Source organism: Oreochromis aureus, linkage group 5 (genome assembly GCF_013358895.1).
Source record: "Oreochromis aureus strain Israel breed Guangdong linkage group 5, ZZ_aureus, whole genome shotgun sequence".
NCBI lineage: Eukaryota > Metazoa > Chordata > Actinopteri > Cichliformes > Cichlidae > Oreochromis > Oreochromis aureus.
Window position 1 is genome coordinate 6171615 of NC_052946.1, and position 20564 is coordinate 6192178.

General features: G+C 42.1%; 1 protein-coding gene across 2 annotated transcripts in view; it reads left to right on the plus strand.

Annotated features, from left to right (window-relative positions):
- Positions 1-20564, plus strand: part of epha8 (eph receptor A8) — a 151226-nt gene that overhangs the window by 54802 nt on the left and 75860 nt on the right. For both annotated transcript variants that reach the window (XM_039612758.1, XM_039612759.1), the window contains exons 3-5: positions 15597-15650; positions 17442-17585; positions 18393-18542. In XM_039612758.1, the coding sequence (XP_039468692.1) occupies positions 15597-15650; positions 17442-17585; positions 18393-18542 (348 nt within the window). The remainder of the gene's footprint in view (positions 1-15596; positions 15651-17441; positions 17586-18392; positions 18543-20564) is intronic.

Sequence of the window (20564 nt, forward strand, 5' to 3'; positions counted from 1 at the left end):
TTCTGTACTGTATTATCTCAGTTTTCGCTTGTGACTTGTGACTGACCAGAACCATAACCCTATCCCTAACCCTGTTTGATTTTCTCTCACATTTTGGCATTAAATAATAATTCTAACTGATACACAACAAAAACTATTCAAATAAAAATATTCTCTTTAGTCTTTCTGTAAAATGTAGGCTTAGACTAAGGCTTAGGGTTAGGGTTACCCTCTGACCTGGAAAACAGAACATATAAAATATTCTTCTCACAAACACATATTGGACTCTTCCCTCATTAGCATAGAAAGAATGAAAATGAGCTAATATAACTGCTCTGTTTTATTTAAGAATTTGTTCATTGTGGTATTCTTTTTCTAAGTTCATTAGCTTTTAAAAAAGGGGTTCTTGAGAAAATGATAATTTTAATACTAACAAAAAATAATAGTTGCTCATTCCAAAATCTAATGTATTTATCCACTTATTGGAGGCCTTTCTAGCCCATAAGTTCCCCTTATTACCCAGGCGCTGTTTGCCAAAACATTATTCTCAGACAGTGTTTTGCTCCTGGTCAGCTGGCTTGAAGATTAATTTTGCTTTATTAACGTTTATTTCTTGTTTGTATGGAACAAACAATAAATGAGTTTGGAAGGATGAGAAACATGAAAATGAATGCTCAGACAAATCCAGATCTCCAGGCATGTCTGGTCTGGCAATCTGGCATTCCCGGCATTTGCCCAGAGGGCTGATGCACTTGTGGGCTGAAGGGTCAACCTAATTACACAGACAGGTTCCATTTAAGAGATTTTTTAATTCAACAGGTCTGGCAGTAACTAGGCCTGGATGTGGCAAATAAAACTGAACTGAATTTTTGACTAATACTAAAATTTGTCTGATCTGAAACATTTAGGTGTGAGAAATATGTAAAAGCACTTTACGAAACAGAAATCATCAAAGATTGAACTGTACTCCTGCTGGCTGCAGTGAACTGAGACTCTGTCATGGACGCTGCCACTGTAGATACTTTTTTTATACATTCTTTGGAAAAACGATTGTGTAAAAAAATTCCAGTTTGTTTGAATGTTTTTGCACACAGCTGCGCAAACAATCCGGTAAAAATTGCATCTCAGAATAGATACCAATTAGACCATTTCCCCTACTGATCCCAGACCAGTGCAATTAACACTCCTATTCCAGAAAGGTTATTGCTGTCAAAGAGCCCACAGACACACACACCCACACACACACACACAGATGCGCACACAGGAGTTATTAAGTCTGTTATGGTTGTGTGGCCGATAGTATGAGAAGCAGAAAGGTGTTGGGCAGAACCTGATATTTCCACTGAGTTAATATTCAGACCTGTTACTTCACATAGAGCCCAGCATTAAGCCTGGAAATGCCACCAATGAGCTTCCACATACACATACACACTCCCGCACACGCAACCAAAAGCACATACACACACAGTATTAGCCAGCCGTCAGACTCCACTTATTCTTAGTCTTCACTGTCTCGTTTTGTTTCCCCTCCCTCTGCCATTCTTTGGCTGCCCACAGCTCCATCAAATATACTAATCCGAAATTAGATCTCTCAAGGAAGACACCATTCATCAGCTGTGTCTCCTTTGACTTTTTTTTTTTTCATCTCTCTTCTGAAAACTTGTGTAGTGTGTCTGCTTTAATGCAGTTTGTGGAGTGGGGTAAAATATTATTAGTATAGTCTGGCCATTAAGTGCAGAAGTCTGACAGATAGTGTGTTAGTATTTTACACAGGGAATGACAATATCCATCCATCCATCCATCCATCCTCATCCGCTTTATCCGAGATCGGGTCGCGGGGGCAGCAGCCTAAGCAGAGAAGCCCAGACCTCCCTCTCCCCAGCCACCTCCTCCAGCTCATCCGGGGGAACACCAAGGCGTTCCCAGGCCAGCCGAGAGATATAATCTCTCCAGCGCGTCCTGGGTCTGCCCAGGGCCTCCTCCCGGTGGGACATGCCCGAACACCTCACCCAGGAGGCGCCCAGGGGCATCCTTGTCAGATGCCCGAACCACCTCAACTGGCTCCTTTCGATGTGGAGGAGCAGCGGCTCTACTCTGAGCCCCTCCCGGATGGCGAACTTCTCACCCTATCTCTAAGGGAGAGGCCAGCCACCCTTCGGGGGAAGCTCATTTCTGCCGCTTGTATCCGCGATCTCGTTCTTTCGGTCACTACCCACAGCTCGTGGCCATAGGTGAGGGTCGGGACGTAGATCGACCGGTAAACTGAGAGCTTCGCTTTTACACTCAGCTCCCTCTTCACCACGACGGACCGGTGCAGCGTCCGCATCACTGCAGCCGCAGCACCAATCCGTCTGTCGATCTCCGGCTCCCTTCTCCCATCACTCGCGAACAAGACCCCGAGATACTTAAACTCCTCCACTTGGGGCAGGAACTCATCCCGACCGGAGTGGGCACTCCACCCTTTTCGGCTGAGAACCATGGCCTCAGATTTGGAGGTGCTGATCCTCATTCCCGCTGCTTCACACTCGGCTGCGAACCGTTCCAGTGCGAGCTGGAGGCCCTCACCGATGAAGCCAACAGAACCACATCATCCGCAAAAAGCAGAGATGAGATTCTGAGGCCACCAAGTGAAAGCCCTCCGCCACTTGGCTGCGCCTAGAAATCCTGTCCATAAAAATTATGAACAGAATCGGTGATAAAGGGCAGCCCTGGCGGAGCCCATCACCCACCGGAAACGAGTCCGACTTATTGCCGGCAATGCGAACCAAACTCTTACAACGGTTGTATAGGGATCGAATGGCCCGTAGCAATGGGCCAGACACCCCATACTCCCATAACACCTCCCACAGGACACCCCGAGGGACACGGTCGAATGCCTTCTCCAAGTCCACAAAACACATGTAGACTGGTTGGGCAAACTCCCATGCACCCTCAAGTATCCTTGAGAGGATAAAGAGCTGGTCCAGTGTTCCGCGACCAGGACGAAAACCGCATTGTTCCTCCTGTATCCGAGGTTCGACTAACGGACGAACTCTCCTTTCCAGCACCCTGGCATAGACTTTCCCAGGGAGGCTGAGGAGTGTGATCCCCTGTGGTTGGAACACACCCTCCGGTCTCCCTTCTTAAAGATGGGGACCACCACCCCGGTCTGCCAGTCCAGGGGTACTGCCCCTGATCTCCACGCAACATTGTAGAGGCGTGTCAACCAGGACAGCCCTACAACGTCCAGAGCCTCATCAACACCAGGGGCTCTGCCACCGAGGAGTTGTTTAACTGCCTCAGTGACCTCGACCCCAGAAATTGGCGGGTCATTCCCCTCATCCCCAGACTCTGCTTCCTCCTCGGAAGACGTGTCAGTGGGATTAAGGAGGTCCTCAAGTATTCCTTCCACCGTCTGACAATTTTCTCAGTCGGCGTCAGCAGCGCACCGCCAGCACTATACACAGTGCAGGTAGAGCACCGCTTTCCCCTCCTGAGACGCCTGACGGTTTGCCAGAATCTCTTGAGGCAGTCCGAAAGTCTTTTTCCATGGCCTCTCGAACTCCTCCCACACCCGAGTTTTTGCTTCAGCCACTGCCCGAGCCGCATTCCGCTTGGCCTGTCGATACCTGTCAGCTGCCTCTGGAGTCCCACAGGCTAACCAAGCCCGATAGGACTCCTTCTTCAGCCTGGTGGCTCCTTCACCTCTGGTGTCCACCATTTGGTTCGGGATTACCACCACGGCAGGCACCAACCACCTTGCGGCGCAGCTCAATGCAGCAGCCCGGCAATGGAGACGCTGAACATGGTCCATTCGGACTCAATGTCCCCAGTCTCCCTCGGAATGTTGTTGAAGCTCTGCCGGAGGTGTGCGTTGAAGATCTCGCGGACTGGGGCCTCTGCTAGACGTTCCCAGCACACCCTCACTTTAGGTGCACCGGGTCTGTCCAGCGTCCTCCCCCGCCACCTGATCCAACTCACCACCAGGTGGTGATCAGTTGACAGCTCAGCCCCTCTCTTTACCCGAGTGTCCAGAACATATGGTCGCAGGTCTGGTGATACGATTACAAAATCGATCATGACAATAATCTGTGAATTTTAGTAGACATGCACATCTTTAGTAAAGATGTGCAATCCAGTTTAGTACAACAAAGCAACATATTGTTCCATTATCCAACTTTTGCAGTAAAAATGGAACAAGCTAAATCAACACCTTGTCTAAATATTGAACACAATTAATAACTGTCACGCAGACATATATATGACACCTCTGAACAGTCATGGCCCACAGGCACAACTGCCAGAGTGCACAGAGCTGCTCACTATTTCCAGCGGTTGCATCACAGGATCTTCATTAGTTACACAGCTCATACTGCTAATTGTACACATTATATTTGTTGCTACTGGCTCCTTTCTTAATGCCCAAATGTTCCCTCATTACTAAACAGATTTATGAATCTATAATTTATGAATCTATACTTTTGACCCTGTGTGGATTAGAGAAAATCCAAAATAAATGAAAACGTGTGCACCCGATTCTTGTTTTCTAAAGTGATTTAAGATGTATGCTGTACAATCAGTCCCCCGGGAGAAAAGAACAGTTTCAAGAAATGATTAAAGCCCCAAATTGAATGTAACCTTCTGACCAAAACTGTATGGTGCTGCCAAAAGAGCTGATTACAGCGGCTGCCAAAAGGTTGGATGTAAAACACCAACTTGCCTGTAAACACTTTCCAACTACTCTCCAAGTCATACTGAAAATGTGAAAAGTCAACTCTTTCTCTTCATCTCGTTACACCTGCTCCCTTTAGGTGTTACCCTAGCGGGTCATCTGCCTTCCAAGCACCCTCCTCTGTCCCACCAGAGGAGGGTGCTTGCATGTCGTCTGTCATGACACCCATGACATTTTTCAGAAAAAATTCCTTTGTCTTTCTCTTTTCCTGCAACATTCAACATCCTTTGTCCAATAATATCCACAATCTCATCTCTGCACATGTCCAAACCATCTTGGCTTTGCTTCTTTAACTTTGTCTCCAAACCTGTGCTGTTCCTCTGATGTACTCATTTCCAAACTTGTCCATGCTGTCACAAATCCCCCCTGAAACTCCTCCCTCTCCACCCCTCTGCACTCTCTTCTTCACTTCTCTTGTGCACATTTGAACTCATCAGCCTTTATTAGCTCTGCTCCTTGCAGCTTCACTGTTACACCTGTCTCTCTCTCTCTCATTCACACACGTTCTGTCTTGCTGCTGCAGACGTTCATTCCTCTCCCTTCCAACTGCAAAAAGTGCAACACAAATTTGAAATGGAGACCAGTGTAAAAGATGAAGCCACAACTTTTACTCTGAAGGCAGATACTCTGTGTTTATGATTCACATTGCACTACAGCTTGGTGAGTGAATTCAAGATTCAGGTTCAAGGTTCAAGGTTCAAGGTTCTTTATTTGTCACATGCATAGTTATACAAGTATAACACACAGTGAAATGTATCCTGACACGCTCCTCAACATGTGCAAAAACAGGGAGAGTGGGAGAGTTTGTAGATATTCATGCAAACTAAGGGGGACTGCAGCAATTTCCTAGTTAATAAAGTTCCATTAGATTTTCTGCTTTTTAACTGATTTGTCTGTTTCATATAATGGGGAAAAATCCAGTTCAGCCACCCACCTACATTAAAAATTCATTCAGTTCATTGTAACAGCTGCCACATTAGTGTCAATCAAGGTGTTCATGATTTGCTATTACTGTTTATTTCGATTATGTTTTTGCAGATTTTACAGGTTTAGTCAAAACTACAAATGGAAATTAAGGGTGAACAGGACATCTGAGCTTATTTCATTGTAACCACATGGATGGAGATCTATGTAAATAAGCATGGGTGCTTGGAGGAAAATACAAATGAGGACAAAAAGAGGGGACATACTGATAGGTTACAGTGAGAAACAGAACTTGTGTCATTTTTGCCTCAGTCTTATTTTTATTTTTCATTAAAAAGTCGATCAGTTCAACAACACTTTTTTTGCTTGTGTGGTCTGAAGCCTGGAGCATACTTGGTTGGAAACTTGTATGAGATGTGGAAACTGAGCAGGACGTATTATTCATCAGCACAGCAGACTCCCTGCGACAGTATGTGTGTTTATGCTACAGCCATGAGCACACAATAACCCCTCCTTTCAACTCCTTTCCTCTCTACATATCTGTGAGTCAGCCTTTGATTCTCTCTGTTATCTTTTTCAGCATCCATTCTCTTTCATATCACACATTATGAATAGACTGATATAGATTTCATGGTACAGGACGTCCAACTTCTGTGAGAATAGACCCCCAAGATGCAGCTTAGAAACGACTGCTTTAACAAACGCTTTTATTCTGCTTAACAACAGCTCTCTGATCTCCGCTGCTTCTTTGGAAACAGTAAATGGATGGAGACAAACAAAAGAAATTGAGATTAAAGAGAGAAAGGGAATGTAAAGAATTAGATAAATCAAAGAATGTGGATCAGAGAAGAAATAATTGCCGCAGAGTTAGCAGAGGCTGAGCTGTTTGACTGCGTGACCCCATGACATCCTGATTGGAAACACAATTAGCAATAAATAAGGAGAAGTTATCACCAGCCTGGATTTTTTTTTTATCACTTTGTCTTTGCTCGTTATTTTTCCTAATGAAGAAGTCATATATCAGTCATGTTATCTGTCCTTTCAGGGCATGTTTTGGAGATGGGTGCACTGAGGTACAGACAGTCGGCGGACTGGTGTGGTTTATCAAGCACTCTGTCTTATCGCTTCTTCTGTTTACTGTTGTACTTGTTTATCAATGTTGGTATAGTTACTCAAGAAAAGTAATGGATTACACATTACTCATTACTTTTTAAAAATAATACAACACATTACTCACCAGAAAAAGTAATTACTTGCACTAGTGGTTACATTCCTTTATTGTTACTCCATTAAATAATATCAAACACATTGTCTCATAATTACCAGTTAACAATATAAACCTGAGGCTACAGTCCAACACGCAGACAACACAGTTCTTTCTGTCCTGGATGCTGTTTGTATTTAATTCTTTTTTTGGCCATAAAAATGAAATTAATGTCCAAATCGCTACTCATGAAAAACTTTAGACCACTCCACCATTTTCCTCCTCCCACACATGTCCTCCCTGCACCTCTGTGGATTCCCCCCATTTGCAGATTCATTCCTCAGTTAACTTACACTTTTTCTGATTTGTTGCAGCGCCAACTTATATTCTCTGGATCAAATCGTCACCACCACCAAGCTAATTTATTGAATTGGCTACTCTTTTGGCAAAGCTTTAACCCATTAGACAAAATTCACAGACCTTAAAGTAATGGGCTGTCAACCCATGAATAAAAACATGTTCTACTGCAGTAGCTCAGTTTCATCTGAAATAACTGTCACTGGGTTTTTTCTTTCTTATCTTAGAATAGAATTAGAATAGAATTCAACTTTATTGTCATTGCACATGTCACAGGTACAGGGCAACGAAATGCAGTTTGCATCCATCCAGAAAGTGCTTTAGTCGTGATATAGATATATTACAATATAAATTAGCAATAATAGAGATGTGTAAGTATATTACAGAAATGGGTCTATTATGGTATGTTATAATGTACACAGTGTGAAGTATGTTATGAATATTCTCTAACTATAAGTATGTACAGGCTGTAGTGAGTACAAGCTATGTACAGGCTATGAACAGGATATAAATATGAAATAAAAACTATACAGAAATCTGAGATATACAGTTATACAGAATGTGAACTATGTAAGTTATAAGCAGTTGTGGGATTAAAATTATCGTATGTACAGAATGATTATCTACACAGAACTATACAGTAGTGGTAAAGTGCTAGTGGTTGTGGGTGTGTGTATGTTCAGTCCATGAGTTTAACGTGGGTCAGATGTCAGGAGGCAGAGTTCAGGAGTCTGACAGCTGTGGGGAAGAAGCTGTTCCGGTACCTGGTGGTCTTAGTCCGGAGGCTCCTGTAGCGCCTCCCAGAGGGCAGGAGGGTGAAGAGTCTATGTGATGGGTGACTGGGGTCTTTGATGATTTTCCCAGCCCTTTTCAGACACCGCTTCCTGTAGATGTCCTTTATGGCAGGAAGTGGTGCTCCGCGATGCGCTGGGCAGTTTTCACGACCCTCTGCAACGCCTTCCGGTCCGAGGCAGAGCAGTTCCGTACCAGACTGTTATACAGTTGGTCAGGATGCTCTCGATGGTGCAGCGATAGAAGTTCACCAGGATGTCTGAGGACAGGTGGTTCTTCCTCAGAGTCCTCAAGAAGAGGAGGCGCTGGTGAGCCTTCTTGACCAGCTTGGAGCAGTTGGTCGTCCAGATGAGATCCTCGGAGATGTGGACTCCTAGGAACTTGAAGCTGCTCACACGCTCCACAGCCATCCCCTTAATGTGGATGGGTGGATGTGGGTCAGCATTCCTCCTGTAGTCCACGATGAGCTCCTTAGTCTTCTCGGTGTTAAGCAGCAGGTTGTTTGTGTCGCACCACTCAGCCAGACGATCCACCTCCTCCCTGTAGGCAGTCTCATCGTTGTCACTGATGAGGCCAATCACCGTGGTGTCATCTGCAAACTTAATGATGGTGTTGGAACCATCAGCAGGTCTGCAGTCGTGGGTGAAGAGGGAGTAGAGGAAAGGGCTCATCACACAGCCTTGTGGTACACCGGTGTTCATTGTGATTGTTGATGAGCAGCGGTTATCCAGTCGGACATGTTGGGGGCGGTTGGTCAGGAAGTCCAGTAACCATTTGCAGATGAGGGAACTGATGCCCAGGTCTGTTAGTTTCCTGATGAGTTGTGAGGGGTGGATTGTGTTGAATGCTGAACTGAAGTCTATAAACAGCATTCTGGCGTAGGTGTTGTTGTTGTCCAGGTGTGAGAGGACAGAGTGCAGTGCGATGGAGACTGCATCCTCTGTGCTCCTGTTCTGGCGGTATGCAAATTGGTGGGGGTCCAGGGTGGGGGGGAGACAGGATTTGAAGTGTGCTAAGACCAGCTGCTCTAAGCACTTAGTGATGATGGGGGTGAGGGCTACTGGGCGGTAGTCATTGAGGCTAGATGGGTTGGAGTTTTTGGGTATCGGGACGATGGAGGTGGATTTGAAGCAGGCCGGTACCACAACGTGGGCCAAGGACAGGTTGAATATGTCTGTGAGCACTCCTGCAAGCATCTTCCTTCCCATCTTCAGCCTTTTACAATTGCAATTATTGATCTTCAGCTGACCCCTGCAGCCAGTGCCAACCTGGCTTTCATGGAATCATTGGCACCAAGTGTGATTACCACTATGCGACTCAAGTGAATAAAACTCAAGGAAAAAAAAAATGTTTTGAATGAGTGAGAATGTGTTTAAAGTTCTATAAAAACATTAAATATTTCAGTGTCTTAACAGGTGGAACTTGTTCAAGGCTTATCTAAAGAGTGACTTATTCAGTAAATGGGTTCAGGACACTGAAAATTTGGTTCAGAAAATGGAAATTTGTCTTCCCGCAGATGAGAGAAATAGTTTTTTTTAATCTTTATCACTTGAACAAACCTGAACAGTTTTGCTTTTTAACCCCAGTTATCGATGCTCATGTTTATTTTGATGTGGTTTTAAAAAAATCCAGTCAAACCATGGCATGACACTTTAAATATTTCCAGCGCACGTTGTCTGGATTTATCAAATAAAGCAAACTATATTGGAGAGGAATTTTGCCACATTTTTCATTTTGATGCATGCTGCAGTCCAGAAGTACTTTGACCTAAAACCTCAGAAAATGCGAGTGGCTTTTTGCTCTCCGTCTGTCACATTTGCTTTCTCCTGATGAGAGATCTGACGATCTGAAAGGCAGGAAACAGATGTGTGATTTACAGCCAATTAATTTTGTTCTCTGCTGCATTTTGTGTCTCTGTTGTACTTCACTCTCATTCTCACTCTGTCTGACACACACAATACCATGCGCACCTACACCACCCTGTCAGCTGGCCGCTCTGTGAAGCACTGCATTTCTGTTGTTGGGGTGATAGAAAACTCCCTTATCGTGCTCTCAGAAAGATAAACATGCCCTGCTGAATCTTTCACTTCTTCTTTTCCCTGTCTGTTTGCTGAGGAAGAGCTGCAAAGATTTCCATTATTCTCAAAACTAAAGTACAAGCAATCTGGTTCAATCTTGTTCCCTCCCTGCTTGCCGAACCGCTCCCAACCTCCTGACAGTCTGCCGTCAGCTGCTGTGATTTTTCACGCTAGAAGAAAATTACCAGGAGCTAAACTCTAAGATTTCCCAAGAAAAGTGTAACCCAAAAAAGGTTGAGAGCACAGTGATGGCAAGACAGGAATAATGAGGGAGATAGAGAGGTATACACCCCGCTAATTAGCTGGGGTCTTTACAAGTTCAAGGAGAGTTTCAATTTAGGCGATAAAGATGAGAGGATGAGGGTGGCAGGGAAGGGTGAGGTTGGTTGAGGTTTTCTACATCTGAATTATCTAGTGGGGTTTTTTTTGGGGGGGGGGGCTGTGTTGAGGAATCTGGGGAAAGGAGGGAGGGCACAGGGTGAGTTCAGGATGAGGAAAGAAGTTGAAGGGCTTCTACGGAAAACCCAGACGTCTTATCCGAGGTTGAGTTCAGCTGGGGGTCGGCCCCAAGCTTCCTGGGGTCAATGATTTCCCTTTCAATTACTTCGCCACTTGCACAAGGATTCTCAGCCCAGGAGGATCATGGATAACCCTGGGGTTAAACTCACGTGCATTACTTAATTCAAACATGCATACAAATTGGCTTCACTCAAGCTTGTGATACTCAGGAATGATCAGTCCTGTATAGTTCTGGGACATCGTGATGACGATTCAAAAGTATCAACTTTACCTCTGATGTATACCCACAACAGCTCATGGGAAGAGTTTCTATTCTCTTGGTGAAGGAGGAAGTCATTACGTTTCAGTACACAGCACCCACCCATCAGTGTTTTGATGCATAGTTGTACATTCATGAGATGCCTTTGGGCATTTGTTTGAGTAGTTATTTAGAAGCATTTTCTAAGTGATTCTAAGTTATCACTATGTAATAAAACACTTTCAAAGTTTGCAACAAAATAATGATTTAAAAAGTTTTCGCTCCTGGAATTATACAAATATTTCTCACATAGTTTAGTTCAGGATTCTTTGATAGTCACATTGTATGCAAAAGGTTTCACAGGTTAGGGTCAGGATAACAAGTGACAAGTAAATACTTCCTGTTGATGCTATTGTGGCACAAAGATTAAAAAGTATATATTTGCAAGCAAAACAAAGAAGCTTGCAATAGCTGCTGAGTTGTCTCAAAGTGTCTTCTGCAATTACAGTGTGAACTGGTATGATTTTTACCCAGGAAGTAGTGCAGGAAATATGGGTGTCAGTTGGGCAACATATAGTCAAGGTAAGCAAATGGACAATCACATTTTGTTGTTGTTTTGTTTTTTTATTGCCTCTGTACAGCTCAAGTGGATTTTAAACTGTATAGTGTTTCATTAACTGCTTTGGAAATACAGATATTTTTACACACATAGTGTCACATTTTCAGAGACACAAAAGTGGAAAAACTGACATCACAACTTAAAGGATTGTTTTGAGTAATGACTGCTTGAAGTGTTGAACCATGGAGATCACCAAATGCTGTGTATCCTCCCTTGAGATGCTTTGCCAGACCTTAACTACACCCACCTTTGGTTGCAGCTTGTTTTTCTCTCCCTTCTCTTTTCTCTTCAGTAAACTAAAAAGTACGCCTCGTTGGGTTTAGATCAGGTGACCGACTTGGCCATTGAAGAATCTCCATTCTCTTTGCCTTGAGAAACTCTTGGGTTGCTTTTGCAGTACGCTTTCGATTATTATCTATTTGTACTGTGAAGTCCTGTCCATTCAGGATTGCATTTTTCAGCATTCGTCTGAATAAGAGCAGTGAGCACAGCCCTGTAACTTCAAAATTTATCATACCATTAGCAGTCACACCATCACCGAACACTAGTGACCTGGTTCTGTTATAATGACAGTGGCTCTGTAATAATGTGTAATTGTGCATTTGGTGGGATAAAGTGGGTCCACTTGTCTCTTCAGAGGGTCTGGTCACTGCAGTCAGCAATGGACAGGAGTTTCCTCCATTCTGCCATCATAGCAAGGGTAGACTGGGGGCCACATCTCAACCTAAAAAACAAAAAAAGACATATGGGAGGTTTTGGACATACATGTTAGAAAGAGCTGCAACATCCATCCATCCATTCTCTGCCGCTTTTCCTTTTCAGGGTCGCGGGGGAGCTGGCGCCTATCCCAGCTGTCTTGGGGCAAGAAAAGCTGCAAAATATCTTTTGCAAATGTGGTGTTCATTCGTTGAGTAATGTTCCAGAGACTTTCATGTTAAAATACAGTTAAAGCAGTATGGCAGCAGTAGACACCAATATGGCACCAATTGTTCCTATAGTTTTGAAGATCGTTTTCTGTCTTTGATATTGTTTGTGTTTTCCAATGGTAGTTATTATGGATATCTATGCCATGGGGAGTTTACATAGTTAATTATCAGTTTGGCTAGTGTTAAATGGCAGATCTCACATAAAAGTTACAATTAAACTGATTTCTCATTTATAAAATGATCCATTTCATTCCATAATGATCCAACAATTCACCCTTTATGAGGACGTCTATTTGCTTTTTGTAACATGCAAAAATATTTTTTTCAACAAAAGCATGAAAGAAAAAGGAAGAAAGGAAGAAAGCTGCTCTGAAAATCACGTTCCCCTACAGTTCTGGTTAAGTTATTTGCATGAAGTTTTGACATCTCACAACTGAGTCTCCATGTTACCATGAATAAACCAGTTGACAGAATATCCCCACTTCCTCAATGAAAGTCCGAGGATGCTTTTACTTCTATTAGAAGAGCAGAGAAGGAGGATATTTACCCTCTCTCATCTTCGTGTACGATGTTTATGAGCAAGTGGATTTGCACATAGAGAAAAATATAAGTAGGAAGAATATATAAAGTCCTTCTATACAGCAGTTTACTCAGTCTAGACTAGATTGTAATCGGTGCCTACATGTAAATTGAACTTCCCATTTCTATAAGCCCATGTGTTTATCTTAAATGACTTTTCCATGATATGATAACATTTATTTCATGCAATTAATACAGTTACACATATAATGCAATAATCTTTGACATGTATAAAGAAACTGGGCCATCAGTGGAACTCACCATCATGTATTCACCATCTTGGAACCATAAATGTCAGTCGGAGGCTATTTTAGATCTGTGAGATAGTCATGTCCAGATCAGTCATTGTGTCACAGAAAGACTGAAACTGCTTTTTCTATCATGATTTGAATTTTTTTGTACCCAAAGAGCAGACTGTAACTACAATTGAGAGTTTTATAATGTTTACTTATAAATGAAGAGAGTTCAGTGACAGGCAGTAGGGAGTACTGGGGCAGTATAGAAAAGGAGAAAGAGAGTATTAGATAAAGTTGGTCTCATTCAGAGAATTGCCAAAATAAAGTGAGTGGACAAGTTGCGGTCTTACTTGATAGAGCAGGAGAACAGTCCTTGGAACAGGGTTCTGGGAAGATCCAAGGTGAGCAGCAGAGTGTCGATGGTGAGTCAGTGGGCAGGTGAGTGCCAGGAATCCACAGAGAGTATTTGGCTGGGAGGGCGACAAAGGCTTGTGACTGGCTGTGAACTCTCGACTCCTTCAGGCTGATTTTCCAATGGAAATGGATCAGACTTCAGGCAAGGAAACAGGAGACAGATAAAGATACTGGGTGGACATAATGAACTGGCAGAGAATGACTGCCACAGTTGGCCCTTAAATACACAGCACAATGAGTTGATGCATTACAGGTGTGAAAGTGGAAGCCTATGTTCCACCCATGGAAACACAAGTTTACACATGGAAATTCAGCTTTTAACATCCAACAGAGTTAGGTTGCATACGTGCTAAAATGCAGAGACTAAATGGTAAAAGGGCTGATTCTTATATAGGGCTTCTCTACTCTCCTGGAGTACTCTATACAACATGCCACATACATCCAATCACTGTCCTTTAAACTTCTTAAGTACCATTCATACACATTTATACTCTTATTTGGGGTTAGTACCTTGCCCAAGGATATTTGGCATGCAGACTGTAGGAGCCAGGGATCAAACCAGCAACCTTCCAGTCAGTAGATAACCTGCTCTACCTCCTGAGCTACAGCCACCTGTAAAATTTAAAAATGTAACTAAATGTTACATTGGTCTTACAGTTCTACTTTTTATAAGAGTTCCCTTTTGGTAAGGCAAAATTTTAAAATTCCATACTGGGGGTAAATGTGAATCTAACCCTTACTATGAACTTGTCGCTAGCTACAGAATCGATGTCCAGAGGTGAATATATGTGTTTTGGGTGTCTCAGTTCTCTTTAGCTGCTTATGAAGTATGCAAAATGTATTTTACCTGTACACTCATCATTATCATAAAATCAGGTGAATTAGACTTTCACTACTTTCACCCTACACTGAAATCTGATTCCAGACCCTCACAATGACTAATTTGGCTAAATATTCGGGATTTGACAGTTAGTGGTGTCAACCAGCTATACAGTTTCAGGAATATCTACATGTGAAATGAAATGCAAATGGATGCTAATTAAAATGCCTCGTTTACATTTGTTGTGTTTGTGAATACAAAAATAGTCTGAGCGGTATGTTTAGTAAGGCTGAGGCCTCTTCTTGGAAAGATGCAGAACAGTGCCCAATGATGCATTTAAATACATGATTCTGAACTTAATATTCCTGTTTATTGTCCTTCATAAAATCTGAACACTTTCTGGGTATCTGTAGATAAACGTTTAGGAGTTCAGCTGACAGGTACTGTATATCTGCCTCCTCCATACAGGAAAGGAGTGAAAGGAGCTTCCTGTGATTGACTTTCTATCTAAGGCTGGATGTAGATGCAAGGAAGTGTAACACACATAAACACTTTTGGAAATACCAAAGCATTGCACTTACTATTCCTCCTGTAATGCTATAATTACCCACCAATGGTATTCAGTAAACAGTGTAAATCAGATCACATACATGTACATGAGGTGCATTACATTAAAGGAAATGCATCCCATCGAAATTCCGTGAAGTGAATTCCAACAATGCTGAAATGTAGATCTTGTGATTGCATATGTGTATCGTGCACCAGCACAATCAGGTGGAATGAATCAGCATGTTTAAGATCTTCTTTAAGTTTAACAGATTAAAAAGGAAAAAAAAAAAAAGCTTTTTGAAGAAAAAGAATGTGAAGGTCAGGTTTTTTCTGACTGGCAAACATTTGTCACTCCAACACGGGCATATGCACTCTAGATAATGAGGTTTGAAATCATCACCAATCATCTGGAAACTGAGACCTTGCTCTTCACATTCTCTGAGATTCATATACAGTACATGACGCATCTGCTGCTTGACTGCCGCCTCTGTGACGGCAGTCGCCTCATGTTTTATTTGATGTCAAAACTAATGATGATCACGAAAGAATGCATGATCATGTGGGAAATAGAAACTATGAATCTGAGAAATGCAGGAACGTCTGACTAACCTGAGAATGTTTGCCTCTCTCTCGTGCTCTCTCTTTCCACAGTGGGATGCCATTAATGAGATGGACGAGTACTTCAGTCCTATCCACACATACCAGGTGTGTAATGTTCTTATTGTACTGTGGGGCTGAGTGCTTTAGGATTAACTGTTATAAGAACTTCACCTTGATCCTGGGGAAACTGGGATTTTTCCATCTAAATTAAGTTAGATTTTAAAACGCAAACTGTGAATTAATTAATCATAAATCAGTTCTTTATTTTATTAGGTTATATAGATGGTGTACTACTAATACTGCAGAAATTACAATTCCTCTTGATGTACCAAAGTTGAAAAATGTTTTCAGTCTGCACCTGAATGACAGATGGAATTTTGACATGTATTTGTCTTAATTCATTGACGAGTCTTTAACTCACAAAAACACCCAATGAAACCCTAGGAAAATATATCAGTAGGACTGATATTCCATGTCCTGACATGTCCTACAAAACAGTTCCCACAGATAAAGCTACTATACTTGAACAATAAGAGAAATCAGCTTATAGAATCATTTATTCAACAAAGATATTGATAAAATTATTTTTTTCTGAGTCGACTTCTTTATATTGGCTAAATCTGAGCAATCTCATCATGACTGCAGGAACAGTCACTTTGAGCCAAACTGTTGCAGCCGTAACTGTAGATGCTGAGATATTTTACATCAAACGGTCTGGTGTTAAGTGACCAGTCCTGGACTTCTAGATGTTGTTAAAAAATATTTTTAAATAATATAGAGACTATTTTTTGTTTTTTGTTTGTTTGTTTTTCTCCATCATTCAACTCACTCGCCCCAAGTGGAGGAGTTCAAGTATCTCGGGGTCTTGTTCGCGAGTGATGGGAGAAGGGAGCCGGAGATCGACAGACGGATTGGTGCTGCGGCTGCAGTGATGCGGACGCTGCACCGGTCCGTCGTGGTGAAGAGGGAGCTGAGTGTAAAAGCGAAGCTCTCAATTTACCGGTCGATCTCGTCCCTACCTCACCTATGGCCACGAGCTGTGGGTAGTGACCGAAAGAACGAGATCGCGGATACAAGCGGCAGAAATGAGCTTCCTCCGAAGGGTGGCTGGCCTCTCCCTTAGAGATAGGGTGAGAAGTTCGGCCATCCGGGAGGGGTTCAGAGTAGAGCCGCTGCTCCTCCACATCGAAAGGAGCCAGTTGAGGTGGTTCGGGCATCTGATAAGGATGCCTCCTGGGTGCCTCCTGGGTGAGGTGTTCCGGGCATGTCCCACCGGGAGGAGGCCCCGGGGCAGACCCAGGACGCGCTGGAGAGATTATATCTCTCGGCTGGCCTGGGAACGCCTTGGTGTTCCCCCGGATAAGCTGGAGGAGGTGGCTGGGGAGAGGGAGGTCTGGGCTTCTCTGCTTAGGCTGCTGCCCCCGCGACCCGGCCGGATAAAGCGGAAGAAGATGGATGGATGGATGGATTCAACTCACATCACAGTCTTTTTTCTGAAAGTCTTACCTGAATGGTATAATGGGGCCAGACGGACGTGGTCCCAGCTAATGAAATTAATTCAAATTGAGAAAAGAATAACAAAATGCAAATATATGTGTCACATTTGTGTAGTTTATAAACACTTTACTTTAGAGTTTACTTATTAAAATGAAAAATTTCAACAATTTGCTTACTTATATACTAATTATGTAAGAATATAAGAAAATCCTGAAAAAATGTGAAAGAAATACTGAGTAGTAGCATCAACCCTGACAATAACCAACTTTAGGAACATGCTTTCTTATTTATTTATTTATTTATTTATTTTTATTTTAAACTAGTGTTAAGGCAAATGACTTCTATGTACGTGTTTATAATAGAAGCCGTGAAATAACAACATATCTTCCTCTGAATTAGGTCTGTAACGTGATGAGCCCGAGCCAGAACAATTGGCTGGTGACGGGCTGGATCCCTCGGGAAGGAGCCAGGAGGATCTACATCGAGGTCAAGTTCACCCTGAGAGACTGTAACAGCATGCCTGGAGTATTGGGCACCTGCAAGGTAACAGACAGACTGGAAGGAAAGGGGGGAAGGGGGTGGGTGGGTGAAGTCCAACATTTGTTGATGAAAGCTGGCAAAGAAAATGCACACAGAGTAACTTCTGTTCACTGTATTGAGTATGCTCATTATTCTGAGTATTATGTCAACTCAGAGTAATGGTATCAAACATTTGCCATCTGGTGGTCTGTCTTATGTGCTAAAATTAAAGCATTTTTCATCACAACACTAATTATGACCATCCAGAACCTGAGAAAATGAGAACCAGCTGCAGCTCTGAGGCTGTGTTGTTACTTCATTGAATGACCTAAATATAGACTTATGAAAGCTTTGCCATAGCTAGGAAACTAACCAAAGGTAACAATGGGATTATTGTGTAGTTTACTCAAAATGATGCTGGTAAATTAAACACTGATAGTCAAATTTTACCAATTAAATCTTAGTTATTTATCAACAATAAATTCTCAACGCTAGCAAGACTTGACAAACTTGTTTATGTACATAAATCCTTAACTTGACTTTTGGACTGGTAATAGAACAAGATAAGAACAACATTTTTGAATCCTGTGGTGGTGATAGCATCTTACATTGGGAGGAAAAATAACTAATTTTGGAGGAACTGAAAAGTCTACATTATTTCTAGAAATTGTTTCCAAATGCCACCTTTGGGAGGGAAAATTACAGACTATGTGAACTTTACATCAGTATTTTGGCTTTTGCAAAGCATGGAGATATGGTTCCAACATACCTCTGATTTTGTAATATGATGAACAAGCGTGCAGTACTTATGACACCGTATTTGTTCTGCAGGAAACTTTCAACCTGTACTACTACGAGTCTGACAGAGCGGTGGGCTCAGCCATACGGGAGAACCAGTTCATTAAGATTGACACCATCGCTGCTGACGAGAGCTTCACAGGGGTGGACCTGGGAGTCAGACGACTTAAACTCAACACAGAGGTACGAGCTTCAACACTGAATAACTCAGTAATACTACAGGTGAATGTCAATCCAGGCTTTCAAAGCAAAATCTCACTTTGGATTGTAAGTTAGCATGCACACCTCTACACAAGTTCAAAACAAGTTGGAAGCATCCACATCCACGGGAGAGCCTCTTCCAGTCACGTCACTCAAACTGTTTTGAGCTCCAGTCTGCACAGCTGTGAGAGAAAACAAATAGCAGCACTTGGCTCAGTGTTTTCAGATGTGATTTGATACTGACAACAGCTTCAAATTTGATATAGGATAGTGGTACTACACTATTATTGATACCTAACAACTCTGTTGCCACTCTTTTTGGAAGCAGAACAATCAGTATTAGGACATTTACTTAGTTATCAGCTAAGGCTAGCAAGCTGGGTTAGCAAGCTTCATGAAACCACTGTATAAATGCAATACAATGTACTAATAGTACTAATACAAACAGAATGTTACTCAGCAATACTGAAGCAAACTCGTGGCTTGTCTGAATTTCATAGAAGGCCATATTAAAACCACATAACACTGAGAGATCCAGTAGTGTGATTTGACTTAGCCTCAAAATTAGCTATCAGAAAGAGCTTTAGCTATAAATTTTGTATGACGGTGAAGCTTATAACAGGCCCAAATGTTTTTTTCTATCTGGCTGTAAACATCTCATTTTCATAACTGAGGTTAGGATTCACAACAGTGGAGTGTGTATCAGGTCTGACTAGTTCCACAACAGGAACTGTAGTCTTTTTATATCTTAGATTTAGAAATTTAAAGCTGAATTTTTGCCTTGTTTTAGGTCATCTCACTATATCACCTTGCAACAGGAAAAAGATTAAAAGAAATATTTAATTAGAGTATTTAAATTCAGTTTCTTTTTTCATGTAGACATTAATTTTTATTTTTACAAATATTGTGGCCAATAATATCATTACTAGATCATTAAAAATAAATTAATTACATTATAATAATTATACTTAATGATATATATTGTAGAGAATCTATGATTTTCACAAATGAATCCAAAGAAATAATGTGCATCTATGTTTAAGTGGGGAGGAGTAGCTCACAGGAAAATGATCATTTTTGCCTCATGACAAATGCTGATTCATGATTGCACAGCATATGTTTAATTCTTACAAGAAAAAGCTACAGAAGCAGCCCCCTGATAACCTGGAAAGAGCAGCAAAACTCATAATTAGCTGACTAATTAGCAAACAGTGTTGATGCATCAGAAGCTTGATGAGTTAGTTTGTTTGATGGTGAAATGCCTATTTAATTCATCAATTAGGTGTGCAAACAAAGCTACTGATTGTGCAGCAGTGATGGTTTTCCAGCATTTAGACATGTCCCTTTTAAAGGTACAATAAGTCAGTTTTGAAGTTGCTTAATAAAAAAATGAAAATTAAGCTGATGCTTTGTCATAAACGTAGAATTAATCCATTAAAAATAATCAAGAGCAAGTGCCGGTTTGTGGAGGCTGCCATGTTTCCCACTGTTAATACAGTGGCTGAGATGGACATCGCCATCGCCAAACATGGCACCATCCACCATGTTTTATGTCTGTAGCTAGAGACCAGCCACATACGTAGTATGGCTTATAATCAATAGCTCTTTCAGTTTATTAGACATGCAACCCTCCTGTCTCTGGACACCTGACAGTGAGCCAGCTAAACAACAACAGCTGGTTATAAGCGAATGCTATGCCAGCCAATTAGGTGGCATAGCTGGGACCTAAAAATCTCACTTTCTCTATGATAAACAATGTGATTGTTCTATCCATTTCCAGCAGTATTCCACTGCAGAACTACTCTCAGCTAACGTCAGCTAACAGTGTTAGCTCGGTGGTGAGTACCCTTCAGTAACAGTAATAAATCACACAGCAATAATACATCGAAGATACTGAAGTGGCACATAACCCAGATAGCTACCAACAACTAAAAACAAGGTAGTTGCAGTAGGCTAATGTTAGCTTTTAAAAAAGAACTTACTTCCTTTCTTTAGGTTGGAGGT